The sequence below is a fragment of the Falco peregrinus genome, chromosome W (assembly GCF_023634155.1).
Source record: "Falco peregrinus isolate bFalPer1 chromosome W, bFalPer1.pri, whole genome shotgun sequence".
NCBI lineage: Eukaryota > Metazoa > Chordata > Aves > Falconiformes > Falconidae > Falco > Falco peregrinus.
Window position 1 is genome coordinate 7,410,768 of NC_073743.1, and position 17,112 is coordinate 7,427,879.

The 17,112-nt window shown below is 38.9% G+C and overlaps 1 protein-coding gene across 3 annotated transcripts in view; it reads left to right on the forward strand.

Annotated features, from left to right (window-relative positions):
• LOC101920632 (homer scaffold protein 1) overlaps positions 1–17,112 on the forward strand; it is a 122,025-nt gene that overhangs the window by 16,326 nt on the left and 88,587 nt on the right. For all 3 annotated transcript variants that reach the window (XM_055792959.1, XM_055792957.1, XM_055792958.1), the window contains exons 2-3: positions 4,738–4,894; positions 15,568–15,699. In XM_055792959.1, the coding sequence (XP_055648934.1) occupies positions 15,598–15,699 (102 nt within the window). In that variant the 5' untranslated portion in view covers positions 4,738–4,894; positions 15,568–15,597. The remainder of the gene's footprint in view (positions 1–4,737; positions 4,895–15,567; positions 15,700–17,112) is intronic.

Consider the following 17,112-nt stretch of genomic DNA (forward strand, 5'->3'; position numbering starts at 1 on the left):
GCACTTGAGAAAGTGGTCAGTGCTTGGCGGTGCTTTTTTTTTCCCTGCTCTTTTTTTTTTTTTTTTTTACTCCTCCATGGGCCACAGTCTCCTCAATGTTGTACCTGCTCCCATGTCTGCTTGTCTGCTCTCTGCTCCTGCTTGGGCAGCTCTTTGCTCTAGCCCCTGTGTCTTTTTTTTTTTTTTCTTATGTTTTCCCAGCCCTAATTCTGTTCTGTTCTTGTGTCTGCACAGGGCAGTCCCTGGCTTCCTCCTACACAGTGCAGCAGCACCCCCACTACCAAAACCCTGTCAATTTATCCCAATATATGTGTGTGTGTAACTTATTTATTTTTTAGCATCATTAATGCACCAAAAGGGGGAGGCAAGTAGGACATCAACTAATGTTGTAGAAGTTCATACCTTCTTTTCAGTGGCCTTATTGTTTTTACAGTAACTAAGACAACAGAATCCCGGCCTTGAGAAGTTGTAGATATTATGGCAATGAAAATAACTTTGGAGTCATGGTAAACAGTGTGGGGAAAGAAGAGGAAGGAGGTCTTTAGCACTACTGTTGGCATGATCTGGAAGTACCAGACACATCAAAGAATAAGACTTTTTTAAAAAGAAAATGCTAATTATGGATTAGCAAGGACAGTTCTTTCTAACCTTCTGTACTAACTTAAGCTGCTTTTGTGAAAGCTTTAATTAATCTCACATGTAGAGAAAGGATCCCTTAGGTTCTTATATTCAGTAGTCTGCGATTTTTTGTAAAGGATGTGTTAAGATATCAAAATGGAAAGAGGAGATGAAAAAACTGTTCATTCAGTTGTTAGGACACAGGCTTTTCTCCTAAGCCTAGCCTAGGACTGATCACATATCATATCAATGAATGGATTTCTGTATCAATGATTAAAAACTGCTGTGACTCTACCTCCTTAAGTGGTACTTCTCATCCTTCTTTAGTCCTCACATTTTCACTTAAGTCAAGGAGGACTTAGCGCTTCTTTTTAGTCTGCATTAGACTGCAACATTACAATGGTCAAAGTGAATTAAGAACAACAGCATTAATGTTTCTGCCATGCTTGAGCAAACATTTCTAATAGTCAAACTGTGTTACTATGACATTCTGCTTATTTTTGTTCAGCATCAGGATTTTTCTGGAAAAATAAATTACTTCTCTTTGTAATTAGTGATGAGTTCTTGTCTTAGATCCTATTAGTGTTTTTAATGAATACTAAATACTTTGTGGTAGTGAAGGAATGGTAAGAGAAAGCTGAGAGGAAGACAAGGAAGAGTAAGGAACTGATAGTTGTTTTTACAGGACTGTTTTTTCTTATTTAAAGTTGTTCTTTTCTTCATTTTCTCTCAACTATATAGGCAAAAGTACACTTATATTTTTTATATATATATATGTTTGAGCACTTAGCAAGGGAAAAAGGAAACTACTCTCCTATTTAATATAACTAATACTACTTCAACTGAGTTAATTGAAGCTTCCAGATTTGGAGGGCATCGTGTCCTGTGTGGATAATGGAAAAAACAAGTCTCATAGTAAGGATAGTTTAGCTGAAGTTGTAAATCTTGTATGTTTTACATATTAACTTTTACTTGTTTCTGAATGTTTTAGTAAATCTAAAATTTAAGTAGCTCTATAGTATGTTGCCATAGAAAAGTACAGATGACCTAATTGTACAGCAGCTTCAAAGGGCTTTAATTGCAAATCAGTGACTGATTCTATAACACATTTCATCCTGTAGACATAAGGTGTGTAACTTCCATTTGTTTGAAGAAACAATCAGTATAAATGTTCATCATCAAGTGTCAAAATGTATTCTAGTTGGTTTAATTCTAGAGGCATCTGAAGCTTAGCATCATTATTGGAAAAAACTCCTAATTACCCCAGTAATTTGGCATAATCATGATTTTTCCAACTAGTTTAATGAAGGGGGCTATGTTTTTTGCCATAGAGTGTAGATAGCTTGTTATTCAGCAAAGCTGTAGTATCAGTTAAAACACTGAAAGAAAAGACTGTAACTCTAGTTTATCAGAAGAGATAAAAAAGTGCAGGTAAGCTTTATTAATGCTGTTCTGTACCTAACTGTAATGTCTATGCCAGACACACACATGCCCTAGAAAGTGCTCTGGTTTGTCTTTGCAAAACACTGTTGAGCAATCAGCAAGAATATGCTGGGGCTATAGAACATTTTTGTGCTGACAGTAAAGGAGAGCAGCGACTCAAGGCTGAACAATTGGACTTATTACTGACAGTCCTGCTTGCTTTAATTGTATAGTTTTTGCCTACCTTTTACATATGAAAATCCTAACCTGTGGTATGTTGAAAGCCTCAGTTGTGTGATAGATTGTTCTGTGACAGAACTGAATAGCATTTCTGGTCAAATGTGTATTCACTAACCACGCATCTATGGTTTGGATTCAGTTCTTTCATCTTTTTAGTTAATGTTGTCAGAACCTGTATTTTCTCCTTCCAATGTCAACCTTCATCCAAATAATTGTCAGGCTTCTAAGACTTTTGTTTTGATAGGCACTTTAACTTTCCAGAGTTAAAGAACTGCTTGCACTATGGTAATATGCATCAAATTACATTTGGGTTTGCTTAATTGGGAGGTAAATGGAAAATGTATCTACTCTTGAAGACAAGAACTAAAGTTTAGGTATGACTGAAGAAGTAATTGTAGAGATTCAAAAGAGCAATAAGAATTAGTGTAAAGGTTATGTTAAGCAAAAGGGCTATAAAAGTCACCTTTTGTCATGGTTTAACCCCAGTCAGCAAATAAGTACCACTCAGCTGCTCACTCCCTCTCCCCCCCCCCCCCCATCCCGGTGTGATGTGGAGGAGAATTGGAAAAAGGTAAAACCTGTAGATTGAGATAAGAACAATTTAATTATTGAAATAAAGTATTAAAAATAACAACAATAATAATTGTAATAAAGGGGTGAGAGGGGAATAAAATCCAAGGAAAAAAAACCCCAAGTGATGCACAATAGTTGTTTGCCACCTGCTCATTGATACCCAGCCAGTCCCTGAGCAGCAATCAACAGCTCCTGGCCAATTCCCCCCAGTTTATATACTTGGCATGATGTTCTATGGTATGGAATATCCCTTTGGCTAACTTGGATCAGCTGTCCTGGCTATGCTCCCTCCCAGCTGCTTGTGTACCTTCTCACTGGCAAAGCATGGGAAACTTGAAAAGTGCTTGATTTAGAGTAAGCATTACTTAGCAACAGCTAAAACATCAGTGTGTTATCAACATTATTCTCATACTAAACCCAAAACACAGCACTGTACCAGCTGCTAAGAAGAAAATTAACTCTATCCCAGCTGAAACCAGGACACCTTTGCATAACCTTTGTGTTTGTGCAAGGGATTGGGATCAGGAAAACAGCTACCCAACCTCCTATAGCTTGGTGATTTAGAGGGAGAAGATGAGTTGACATACAGTGACATTTGTATGGAGGACTAGCATGTGCATTAATTTCCCTTGCCTACCTTCCTCCTCCTTTAGCTTTCAATGAAACAGTGTTCTCTTTGATCTGTTCTGTATCACTTCCAACATCCAGCAGAGGAGAACACCACATCTTCTGGCAGATGGGTTTCAAGGAGGCTTAACTCCTAGCTGAGTAATATGATTCTGCTGCTGAAAGCAACTGGTCTTGGCTGCTCTTGCTGCCAAGCAGTAGAGATATTTCTGAGAGTTTGCATGTACCCCTTTGTAATAAGGCCAGATTGAAACCCTTGGACTATGAGTACCCAAAATCCTAATTTTTTCTTTTGCTTTTATTTGGGCTGAAAAATTTATTAAGAATTTATCTCTTACTTAAAGGGAGATGAGGGCAGGGACAAAGGATATGTTTCTTCACATCCTGGGAATGGGAGAAAACAAAAGAGTTCAAAAACCTACAAAGTTAAATTCAACTTAAAGTTCTGGGATTTGATGGTAGCATTCCCTGAAGAATACAGCAATTTATTTGTCAGTAAAATGTAGCTAAATTTAAACTGACAACTATCTTAGCGATACAAAAATATTTTTAGATTTCTATGCAATGCTATATGTTTTGGTAATGATTATGGGGAAAAATAAGTTGTAAATTCTAAAGTTCAGTATTTTTTTTTACCTTACATAATTTTATTTGCTAAGCAGTTAACTTTGAACCATGTATGTCATACATATTTAGTGTTGCTATGAAAATGTTCAGATGTGAAGCTCCAAAGAGTGAGTGTTTCACAACACATGTTCCTGACCCTAATTAATGTTAGTTTTAGAATAATTGCATTGAATCAGCCAGTTCAGTTTTAGATTATGGCAAAACATTAATTAGAATAATCAAAATATTAAAAGATTTTTGAGAAGATGAGGGGTTTGAAGTAGTATACATTCTGCAATGTGCAGTGTAATGAGATGAAGTTATACATGTATTGATGCTGTTTAGTTTAAAGGGATAGATGAAGGGTGAGGGCTGGGGAGGTGATGGGGCAGGGCTGAATGTATATTTAGAGATGACTGTCTTTACTTGTAGCTGGGTGCTGATTTTTGCTTTTGAAGGCTTGCGTTTTGCTTGCATATGTATATTAATGCACTTATCTGCTCTATGCAGCAACACATACAGAAGTTCTTAGGAAAAATTTATCATGCAAAGTGAAATGTGTACATCCCAGTGGGCACAACTGGCAGATAACTTGTGTGCAACAATATTACATACAAATCAGATTCATTACTTTAATTCTCTGCCCTTCAGGGAACAACCCATCTTCAGCACCCGAGCTCATGTCTTCCAGATTGATCCAAACACTAAGAAGAACTGGGTTCCCACCAGCAAGCATGCTGTTACTGTGTCCTATTTCTATGACAGCACAAGAAATGTCTACAGGATAATCAGTTTGGATGGCTCAAGGGTAAGCTTTATTTCAGAGAACTTGCTTGCTGATAGACTTTTGTATTTATTTTCCAGTCTTATGTCCTTCATGTATCTTTTCATATGCTTTTGTCATTATCTGAGTAACAGATTACTGATGTACATTGCTTCATTACATATTTTAAGTGTTTATGGAAAAATACTATTTTCCATGAATTCATATTTACTTTGATAAATCTATTGCTGAATTTAAGTGATAACCTGTTACTTAGTAAATACTTTGAGCAGTCTAAAAAGGCATTCCCTGTGAGATGCACTAAAAAGTACAAATAGGCTTACAATAACCTGTTTTCACATCTGCATTCAATGATGTTATCAATATCATTGGCTTCAGCATTATGAAGGACACCTGGTTAGTGCTCGTAATCACTTAGTAAATCCTTCTCTGTTACATAATCTTCCAATTTTTGCTGTAGAGAACATGGTGATTCCCTCCTAATAAAGCTCTCCATGGTAAGCTTTTATCAAAACTCAGTTGGGTTAGGTTTGGGTTTTTTGGGGGTGGTGTTTTTTTGCTTGGTTTGGTTTTTTTTAAAATTAGGAAATATAATGTGTTGAGCTGCTATTGTAAGAAGCCTTGTCTAAGAAATTAATTTGGAAGACACAGAGAAAATATTTGACTGTTCTTTAGGTTCTACCCCAAGTGGGTATAAACCGAGTAACTTTATAAATGACATGTGTCACTGTCCACTCAGTGGACTTGTGATGGTTCGTTTACTATGATCTCAAAGTGCAAAAAATCAAGGCGACCACACCAAGGGGTTATGCTTTGATCAAACAGCACAACTTTATTGTTTGCCCGTAAAGCGGCATGCGATATAGTGACAGGGAGGGAAGGAAAGGTAAAATAAAAAGAAAAGGAAAGAGGATTATAGCTACCACCACGGGTCCAAGGCGTCCCTATGGTCCCAGGTCTAGGCAGCGTCCTGCCGGTCCTTCCGATCATCATGATCCTTGGTGGGGAAGATCTCCAAAGTTCGGTTGCTAAGGAGCCATCTTTTATGCCAAGCAACACACCTTGCTCCTCCTCTGGTCCATGGATTGTTGCCAGTCTCCGCCTTCTCGAGCCAGGTTATCACGCATGTCCAAAGAGGAGTGCCCGAGGTGTGGTTTGCCTCAGAGGCAGGTAGCTTCAGACCTGGAGGTGTGTTCTTGTATTATAATGATATTATAATGAAGAAAGTTCACCTGAAGTTCAAGTTTTCTGGTTCGTTGCTATGACAGTGGTTGTGATCCATCTTCTGGACAGCTGTTATGCGGCCTTATTGTAGTTGTTCCTTTCAGTTCCAGGTAGCAGGGAGCGGCATAGTACTCCTCATACTGCATTCCATCTCCTTGTCTCTGTTGGCAATGTTGAGACAATATTGTTCTCTTTAGACCGACTCTTACAACATGTCAGAAATCTCTGCAATAAGGACAATAAAGATGCACAGAGTGTAACCAAAAGCTTTAATCCTTTCAGGAGACTTTAATTTGCAGTTTATGGAGGGGTGTCAGTTCATGATGGTTGGAACTAAAATACTCTTTTAGCGCATAGCAGTATTCACAGGATTTCTTGGCTATTTATTGAAAGCTGACAAACATTACTCTGTTTTTTTTCTTTTTTAAATCCAGAATATTGCTGTTTTAAATGAGGAAGGAGAGTTTCTATCATATAGAAGTATATAGGAATTTTCTGTCAAAGATTTCTATATGATACTACTTTAGGTGACTGAGACTCTAGTATCAAAGCCTACCAAATTTTTTCCAAGTTTAACTCTTGACTGTTACCTTCTCAGCACTCCTTCAAATGATTTTGTTCTGTCAAATAATTAAAATACCTTTTGTCTCACTGTTTATAAAATACTTTGGGATTGGGACCAGATGCTATATGAAATCAAGGCTACTAGTTGTAATCTGTAGCACCTTAATTGATCTGTACAGTTTACAAAACCTTTATTCTGATATCCTCTGGGGTTTGTCTGCCTTTGTTCAAAGCTGCAACAGAAAGTGGCTGCTGAATTGCACTGCCAAGCAGTTGTTCATCAATTTATTTGCTCTTTTGTCTATTGTAGCACTTCCTTTGCATTTGCAGTACTATTGGCAAGATATATTGATAATGCAATCTATCACTTTTTTTTTATTCTCTCTGTGATTGCTGCAATCCTAATAATGTTTTCACCCAACCATTATATGTCTGACTAAGATCTAAGATCCCAGTCATGATTAAGAAAGAGCCATTGTTTCAGGTATCACAACATTGCTCTGAAACATATCAAGGTGAATAGCAGGGGGACCCATAGAAGAATTTTTAGGAGCTTTTTTCAGAGATTTTAAAAATTTTTAATTATATCCCCATTTTTTAAACATCTGCACATACATAATGTAGTATGTAAAAAGGGCTAAATATAAATATAAAGCATTCTTAAGGTCAGAATGCATCCAGTGTGTCTCTGCTGTATGGCATACAGTTGGGTGTCAGTAACACTACTGGCATCTGAGCTTGCAATGCCTTACATTGTCGATTGGTCAGATAGAGGCATTAAATTTAAAAAGCAGAAAAAGATATGTAATTTAATTCTCCAGTTCTGAGTTTTGAAATGAAATAAAATTATGATTTTGTGGTTCTCTTTTAAAACAATTTTTACATTGAAAATGTCTCAAAATTACATGTTGCCAGCTGCCAAAAATGCTTGTTGAACCATATTGGGTTTGTAGCTCTCATGCCCCTCCCTCAGGGTAGATAGATATATGATCCAACTAGGTTTACTTGTAAACCTCTGTGCTGGTGGGGTTTACAGCACCCTGTGGGTTTGTGTGTTGGAGAGAATGATGTGCACATGGCTGCTCAGTTATTGTGGCTCAGGTGCTGAGCAGGAAGCCAGTGATGGCAATGCATATGTCCACTTAGACTGCAGTAAGGAAATCTTGAGACTGTATTGGATTTGCGTGGCGAGGCTTTGGTAGCGGGGGGGGGGGGAGCTACAGGAGTGGCTTCTGTCAGAAGCTGCTAGAAGCTTCCCCCTGTGTCTGATAGAGCCAGTGCCAGCTGGCTCCAAGACGGACCTGCTGCTGGCAAGGCTGAGCCAATCGGTGACAGTGGCAGTGACTCTGTGATAGCATATTTAATAAGGGGGAAAAAAAACCCAAACTGGCAACTTCAGCTGGAGAGAAGAGAGAGAATATAGAAGAGAAACAACTCTGCAGACACCAAGGTCAGTGAAGAAGGAGGGGGAGGAGGTGCTCAAGGCACCAGAGCAGAGATTCTCGTGCAGCCCATGCTGAAGACCATGGTGAGGCAGGCTGTCCCCCTGCAGCCCATGGAGGTCCACAGTGGAGCAGGTATCCACCTGCAGCCCATGGAGGATCCCATGCTGGAGCAAGTAGATGTGCCCTGAAGGAGTCTGTGACCCTGTGGAGAGCCCATGCTGGAGCAGGCTCCTGGCAAGACCTGTGAGAGAGGAGCCCATGCTGGAGCAGGTTTGCTGGCAGGACTTGTGACCTTGTGGGGGACCCACACTGGAGCAGTCTGTTCCTGAAGGACTGTACCCCATGGAAAGAACCCACGCTGGAGCAGTTCATGAAGAACTGCAGGCTGTGGGAAGGACCCACATCGGAGAACTTTATGGAGGACTGCCTCTTGTGGGAGGGACCCCATGCTGGAGCAGGGGAAGAATGTGAGGAGTCATCCCCCTGAGGAGGAAGGAGCAGCAGAGATAATGGGTGATGAACTGCCTGCAACTGCCATTCCCTGTCCCCCTGCACCACTTGGGGGTGTTACTGAAAATCGTAACCAGGAAAACTCTCCAAACCAAATGATAGTTTAGAAAGCTGACATTGGTTTATTGCAGCGCTGGGTGCATGGGGGATTTTTCTTCCTAACATGCACAAGAAGCTACTTGAGGGTACACATTATATACAGTAGAGTATTTGCATATTCATAGTACATTACATATTCATTTTCATTCATGCACAGGATTGGTTACAAGTTTCTCGCTTCTAAGACAAATTAGTGCACATCCTCAGATAGCACTATTGAAGCTTTTTACTAACTACACCTGCTCCCCAAGTGGGGTTTTGCCCTCTTTCAGGGGGCTATTTGAATTGAAGGTCAGGATCTTCCAGTACCACAATTACCTTTGTCCTACTTTCAACTAATTTTCTGTTGATATCAGTGGATTGCAACACCTTATCAGCTTGTCTCCTCTTGCAGCCAGAACTTTCTCACTTGGAGGCTTCTTTCTACATAATTTAGATAACCATGCTCTTTTCCTCATCTGTTCTTTGTTTCCCAAGGCTGACTCCCTTTATTAGAAGTCCTTTTATTCATCAATTTTGACATTGTGAGAGGATGGATCAGCTAAACTTTGTGCACATACTTGTTTAACATATAGTTAAACACTAAATCAGAGTTCGATCATTCGGGAGTTTAGGCAACAGCAGGAGTGAAGTGAAGTCTGAGAAGAAGGAAGAGGTGGGAGGATGGTGTTTTAAGATTTAGGCTTTATTTCTCATTACTCTGATTTTGATGTGAAATGAATAAGGGAATTAAATGTTTTGTTAGAAGTTTGACTTTGAAACAATTAGAACAAATGAGTTGTTAATGGTTAATTCAGGTTACTAGCATTTTTGAATGCCCTGCTAAGTGCTTCGTTAAACACTGGCAAATCCTTTGTTTAAAGGAGCTTCAAGAAGGAAGTACCGCGCATGATGAATGAGCTGACTGGAAATTTACCACAAGAAATGAGCTCAGCAAAACTAAACACTAACTAGGGGAAATGTAATTCCGGCAGGGGGAGATCATGACCACTGACTCATTGACCACCGACTCAAGAAACCCCCTAACCCAAAGAGAAGTAGAGACTGAGCATGTGGACTAATACATAAGAAGCAAGAGGATTGCTTAACAAATAGGGAACTGAGTATTAAATAATGAGAGAAATATGTAACTTGTAACCAATGAAGGCTGATGTCTTTGCTGAACTGTGTAAATAGTGTAAAGTTTTGACAATCGAGAAGCTAGGCATTTGTGGGTTACCACCTAGCTCCCTACTTTGCACAAACTAGAATAAAGGGATAGAAATACCTCCACTCGGTGTGTGAATTGGTGCTGCATATTGGGTAATGAACTTGCCTATGGGACAACAATTTGGTAATAAATGAAACTAATTTCCCCAAGTCGAGTCTGTTTTGCCTGTGATGGTAATTGGTGAGTGATCTCTCCCTGTCCTTATATTGACCCGTGAGCCTTTTGTTATATTTTTCTCTCTTGTCCAGCTGAGGAGGGGAATGATAGAGCCTGGTGTCCAGCCAGGGTCGACTCACCAGAGAGATAGATACACTTGAAATTTGAGTGATAATCCATTTCTGCCCCGCACCCTTCCCCCTCTTTAGGTCAGTAAGTTCCAGTAGGATTCCTGGATAAAACTTTTCTACTGATTGTCTGAACATCATTAAATCTTTATTCTTGAAAACAAAAGGTAATTTTTAAGATGTGATCTTCACTCACCTCTGAGAGATGTTACTATACATCGCAGATTCCCACTTGAATTTGTTTGTGGAGATCTTTGATCTATTGTGAGAGGGTGGGGTTTTTTTCCACCTTATTCTATATCAAAGGGTCTATGAGCCAGATTCAGCTGAGAGGTCCTATAGAAACAAGTTCTGCTTATTCTTTCTACGTTGTGTAATGCTTTCTGAAGCTACTGTCTTGTCTTACAATACCTGGCACAAGAAATGATGCATCTCCCTCTAACTTGACTTCAGAAAATGTTCTATGGCCATAAGTTGTTCACTGTACAGGCCATATTTTATAGTCACATACAGTATTTGTATCCCTATCACCCATGTCAAGGAGAGCCTGATGCAAATAATCAGATAGAACTTGAGGCTGGTTTCTATGACATCTTGAGTAAATATCTTTTATGCAACCTTTTTCTCCTACTGCTCTAGGAATCAAGAGAAAACCTGAAAAATGAAATCTCTTATGCAATATGACATGACATCGTTGAGCAGTTGTTGCTAAGGCTTTCAGTTCTCATTAATTATGTAGTCACTTCATATCTCCTTGGAAAAATGTGTTTTAGTACTTCTTTCTCCTAGGTGATGGAAGGAAGCCTCCGTTATTTATCCAGTAACATTGCAGATAGACACTAAGATTATTCCCAGAATCTTTCTGTCTTTTCCATTCAATCTCTGGCAGTCACTGAGAAAAGAAAGGAGATTAAGTAGTGTGGTTCCTGCAGTACTAGTTAACTCTCTGATAATGTTTTCACAAATGCAAGACTGGGAAAAACCCCAATAATTTGTGCTCATCTAAACCAAGAGAAGACTGGAAAAGAGTGGTTTTCCAGTCTGTAGGTTCTATGAGCCTTAATATATATTATTTCTGAGTCAAGTCTCCCATCAGTGTTATTGCAATAGATGATCTTTATATTTTAATGACTTATAAAATAAACTAGTCAGAAATTAAAATGATAATCTGTTTAATGCTAATATAGGTTTTAAGTAAGGCCTATAAGCACAGGTCTTGTTTGTAAACAGAGAGGGACACTTAGGTGAAGTGATTGGTGGCTGTCTTTGTCACAGTGACCACAAAGTAGTTGAGTTTCAAATCATTGGCAATAGGAGAAAAAGTGCCAGCAAAACTTGGACCCTGGATATGGGGAGAGCAGACTTTGGGCTGCTGAAGGAACCAGTTAATAAGGTCCCCTGGGAATTTGCTTTTGAAGGTATTGGGGTCCATGAATGCTGGTCACTTTTTAAGAGTGCAGGAGCAGGCAATTCCAAAGTGTTAGAAATCAAGCAAACGGGGCAACAGGCTGGCTTGGCTGAGCAGGGATCTTGTAAAATTTAGGTGGAAAAGGAAAATGTATGGAGATTGGAAGCAAGGACAGGTGGCACAGGAGGACTACAGAGGTACTGATTGCCACTGTAGGGAGAAAATTTGTGCGGCCAAAGCTTGATTAGAGTTCAAGCTGGCCAGTACTGTAAAGGGCAACAAAAAAGGCTTTTTAAAAATATATTAAGAGCAAAAGGAGGATCAGGGATAACATTGGTCCGCTGCTTGATGAGGTCGGTCACATCAGAAACGGGGACGTAGACTAAGCAGAAATATTTAATGCCTTCTTTTCCTCTGTCTTTAACACTGATGGTGGGCCCTGGGACCTCTGGAGCCCTGTGTTGGAAGACCATGAGTAGGGGGATGATAAAGTCCCAGCTGACTGAACTTGTTTGAGACTTGCTGCTCCAGCTGGATGCACATAAGTCTACAGGGCCTGATGGGATTCATCTCAGGGTACTTGAAAGAGCTGGCTGATGTTATTGCAGGACCTCTCTCCATTATTTTTCAATGGTCTTAGGTGTCTTGAGAGGTCCCAGTTGACTGGAAGATGGCAAATGTTGCCCCAATTTTCAAGAAGGATAAGAAGGAAGACCCTGGCAATTATAGGCCTGTCCGTCTCACTTCAGTGCCTGGTAAAATTATGGAGAAAGTTATTCTGGGAGTTATTGAAAAACACTTGAGAGACAATGCAGGCATTGGTCACAGCCAACATGGGTTCATGAGGGGAAAGTCCTGCTTCAGTGACTTAATTTCCTTTTATGACAAGGTCACCCATCTAGTTGGCCAAAGGAAGACAGTAGATGTACTGTGTTTCGTTTTGTTTTGGGGTTTTTTTGTTTTTTATTATTTTAGCAAAGCTTTTGATACTGTCTCTCACAGTAACCTTCTGGACAAAATGTCCAGCATACAGCTAGACAAGTCCATGATATCTTGGGTGAACAATTGGTCCAGGCAACCTGTTCTGTGTTCTGTCTTGTGCAGCCAGCCCACGTGGTCAGCTGAAGCAGTGAGCAGTCTCAGCTGAAAACCGGTTGGTTTCTCCAAGGTTTTATGCTGGGTTAATTTGCAACCAGATATGCCACTGTCACTGCAGCAAATGGCAGTCCTGCAGGCTTTAAACCTGCCTGTTGCTTGGAGGTCAAAAGTCCCTGTCCTCAGAGTCCTCTTCTGCACTGAGGAAGTTACATCCGTCACAAAATTACCTGCATGTTCAACTGTGATACAAGTTCAAATTAATCAAGCAATGGAACTAGGGCTTAAGCAAGGAGACAACATAGCTAGAGCTTGGGTTGGGAGGAAGACTCTTTTCTACACTTTCCCCAGGATAATTAATTTCAAACATGTTACTGTTGATGGCTTCTGCACCAAGAGAGATTGAGCATTAAGTGAACTTGCACAGCTCTGTTCTGGGCTTCCACCAAGTTATTTCAAAAGGAGGGCTTCTAAGCACTAACAGTACACAAGAAGACAAGAAGCATACAAGAAAAACAGAGCTCCAGAACACCTCATTTCTAAGAAGTCCACCTCCACTGTCTCATGTTATCTCTTCTGTCCTACATGGCATGGACAGCTGTTTCTCATGAGGTCAGTTGGAGGCCTTGGTGCAAGTACAAGCCTGCTGGCTCTGTTTGGGCCCTCAACCATATGCCTAAAGAAAGGAGGATGACTGAATTACCAGTGACTTCACTGACCAGCTTCTCCTATATGAAAATCTGAGAAGTTTTATGGACAATTAATGCTGGAGATGGTTTTCCAGTCTCTAGTCACACAACAGATCTTGTCCTTGACCTGATAAGGCTTGTTGATTCAAATGTAAGCTTTCAGGCATTCCAAAGTTTTCCAGAAGTTGTTCACAGTGGTAGCCAAAACTTTCATTTTGAGGTAAAAGTTATCGGAGAGAACTGCCTGTTTGATATCCTCAGTTACATCCAGATTTGCTCTTCCAATTTAATGTGAGCATAATGGAGCTGCCAAAGCCACTGCAGAAGATGCCAGTTTTGTTAAATTCATCTGTGCTGCTGTATATTTGTTTGCCTTTCCACATGTTGCAATACAATGTGTTCTTCTGAACTTTCTTGCAATACTCCTCTCTCCCACTTCATCTGAGAATCAGCATATACACATGGAAGCTGTTTGTGGGCTTAGCTGGCTTTTCAGCTGTAAATTTTTCAGGCTTACCCTGTAGAATTCAGAGAAAATTTGATGATGGTGGTATCTGTGCTCCAGGGCTACCTAAACCTCAGCAGAAGCAAAGGATGCTAGCTAAGTAAACTCCATAACTACTCACTTTAATATCCATCCAGAAGGCCATCTCACACAAGTAGTATAGGCTGGATTTGACTTCTAGAAGATCTCAGGCTTGGGAGAGCAGTACTTGGTCTTTCTGATGTTGAAGTTTCTCACTGTCATCATTCTGAGAAAATATTGTTATTCTCTGTACATCAGTTTAGTTCCTGCTACTCAAAGAATAATATTAAGATTTCTTTACTCCAACAGAGAAGTTGGTTTGGACCCTGTGAATTTTGTTGCTGCTCTAGGACTCTACAGTAATCACTGGCTTTGAACTGCTGGGGGTAAGGCAGGGATTATGGTTTCATGGGAGCAGAACAAAGCACGTGCACGATGATGTTCAAGATTCCCAACTCTAGTGTGAGACAGTAGGACCCATATTGACAATAACCTTTGGAGCACAATAACTGGCATGTAAGAAAGATTCTTCCTGAGCTGTTCTGCTCACAGTGTATGCTATTTTTTGGGAAGTTTTATGGACATACTCTTTCACATGGGTATTACAAAGCACCTACTAACCAGTGTTTTATGAAAAAGGCTGTGAATTATTTAATAAATATGGCTGAAACTCTTAGTAGCACCAGACAGATGAGAAAGCATGCCTGCATTTTACTTCTAATACACATATCTGGTTTTATGGCTAGTCTTTTTTGTTCACATTGGCTGATTATAAACTGTAATAACCATTAATTTTTAGTTAAATGGAAACCATTGGTGTCATTGTAAGGCTTTATCCTGACATACTTTAAGTCAATTAGACAGTTCCACATCACAGTTTTAGAATATGTTAGACAAACTTTAATGTGATGAAAATATTGTTGAAATCCATGTTAAAACTTTAGTTGGTTTTAGTGGAACCACTATATAGTTGTAGTTTTTTTGTTTACATTAGCAGAAGTTGTATGCAGGGAGATGTGCTTCTTCCATCCTGTATGTAACAAGAACTAGAGAAAAAATCTAAGTGTAGCTCTTCTTCTGTAGTTGATGTATGACCCTGTCACTGTTAGTCATGTTTATGTGTGTGTATAAAGGAAAAACAGATACTTGCAATACAGAAACTTAAAAATAAATTGTGCTTCTTGTTTTATTGCATATTTTCCAGTGAGGATTGCATATGCAACAGGGGGAACGCAACTGTGGGTCTTACAGTGGATCTTGAGAGGCATTGCTTTAGGGGACAAAGAAATATACTTGTGAGACAAAAAAAGACTTCGCTTGTTCTTCTATTCTGATCTCATTAACCTATGTGGATGCTTTAAAGGACTTTTTTTTAGACTTGCTAACTATTAAATGACTCATTGCAATTGCAAACAGGTGCCCCCTACCCTTTTGCTCCTTTAAAAGCATGTATACCAATATATGCTTTCATAATTTTAGCTGTGATTGAATTAGAAGAAAACTGTTCCCTAGTTGCAAGTTTGTCTCATTCAGTGTACACAGATACTTGTCTATAATATTGGCATTTTCAATTATCAAGTAGTTGTTTTGAAAAAAATCAAAACCACAGAACACCTTTTTTACAACTATACTTTTTTTTTCAGGCAATAATAAATAGCACTATCACCCCCAACATGACATTTACTAAAACATCCCAGAAGTTTGGCCAATGGGCCGACAGCAGGGCAAATACAGTCTATGGCTTGGGATTTTCATCTGAACATCACCTTTCAAAAGTAAGTATGACCAGTGACAACTATTCAGCCAGTCAAGCAGCTTAAGAGTATTTGATTCCTGTTGGTTGTATCTTGATTCAGTGCTCACTACTGTTATTTAAAAATAGTTTACAAAAAATGTTCTGTATCCATCCTTATAATGTAAAAAGACAAAACAATATTGTTACAACACTTTGTTGCCTATGAATTTTCTTTTAACTAGTTGAGGAAAGGAGGGAGATTTAAACTATCACAGTGTATGCTGTTCACACCTTCTAGGTATTCACTTGTTAAGCTTTGTTAAGTTTCTCTTCTTTAAAGTTGTTCTTCTGTTGCAGTTTTTCATGATAGAATTTAAAGGAGTAGACTATGTAGTGTTTCTTCTGTGTTTAGATGTCCTAAAAAAATATTATTGGTAGTCTTCAGATGCATTTTTGTCTTTTAAGCCACATTCACTTTTCTGCTGTGTTTTCTTCATCAAATTACAGCTATTTCAACATGTGCAGGCTTAAAGTAAAACTAGTGGGAAATATATTCAATGTAAAAGAAAACTACGTTTTCCTGTTGGAATACAAAATTTGAAATTATTACTAAAGAAACTAAGTGCCCTATGAGTTTTTTTTTCTGGTCTACTTGTACAGGAGGGAAGTCCACCTTAATCCAAGGAAAGCAGTAACTCACTCCTTTTTCTCAAAGTGATGGTATGGTTCCTGTAAGCACCCTTTTTACAATTCCTATTGTTATTGATACTACTCTGGTAGATGAGTCCAGGAACCTGTAAAAGCCAATGTTGTTTTTCTCCAGATGAGGAATTCCATTTTCAGTTTAAAAACATGTTTCTACATTTAAGCAGAGAATTTTTATCTTTGAAATATACAAACTATCTGGAAACCCAAATGCAATAAAAAATGTATAATGAATGTTTGAGTAAGGAATAATGGTTGGCTTGTTATAAAAAAACCCTAAATAAAAAACATTATACTGGCCCTTTTGAGAAAGTATTCATCACTATCCAAGGATAAGCATGACCCTGTCAGAAAACCATTAAAAAAAGAACCAGTACATCTGCTTGTAAGATTTCTTCCTTTCATAATCCAATAGTTTTCATTTCTACAAAGCAACACAAACCCAGGAAATTCTGAGTGATATTAATATTGAATATATGCATGTGTCATTGCTTCAGTGAACTTAGAAACTTTGTCATTTATTTAAATTGGTGTGTATGTCCTAGAGGCACTTGCTTACCAACACGGTAATAACTTTTGTTAATATTTCAAAGGATTTAGCATAAATCCTAATTTAGTTTACTTCTCATATATTAGCTTGTTTTCCTTAATCATGGAATGCTTCTTTGGAGGCAAAGTATCATGCTTTAGTCATGCATAGCCTGTGTTTGCCTGCCTTTCAACACTGGGTTGTCCTTGCCAGTGAAAA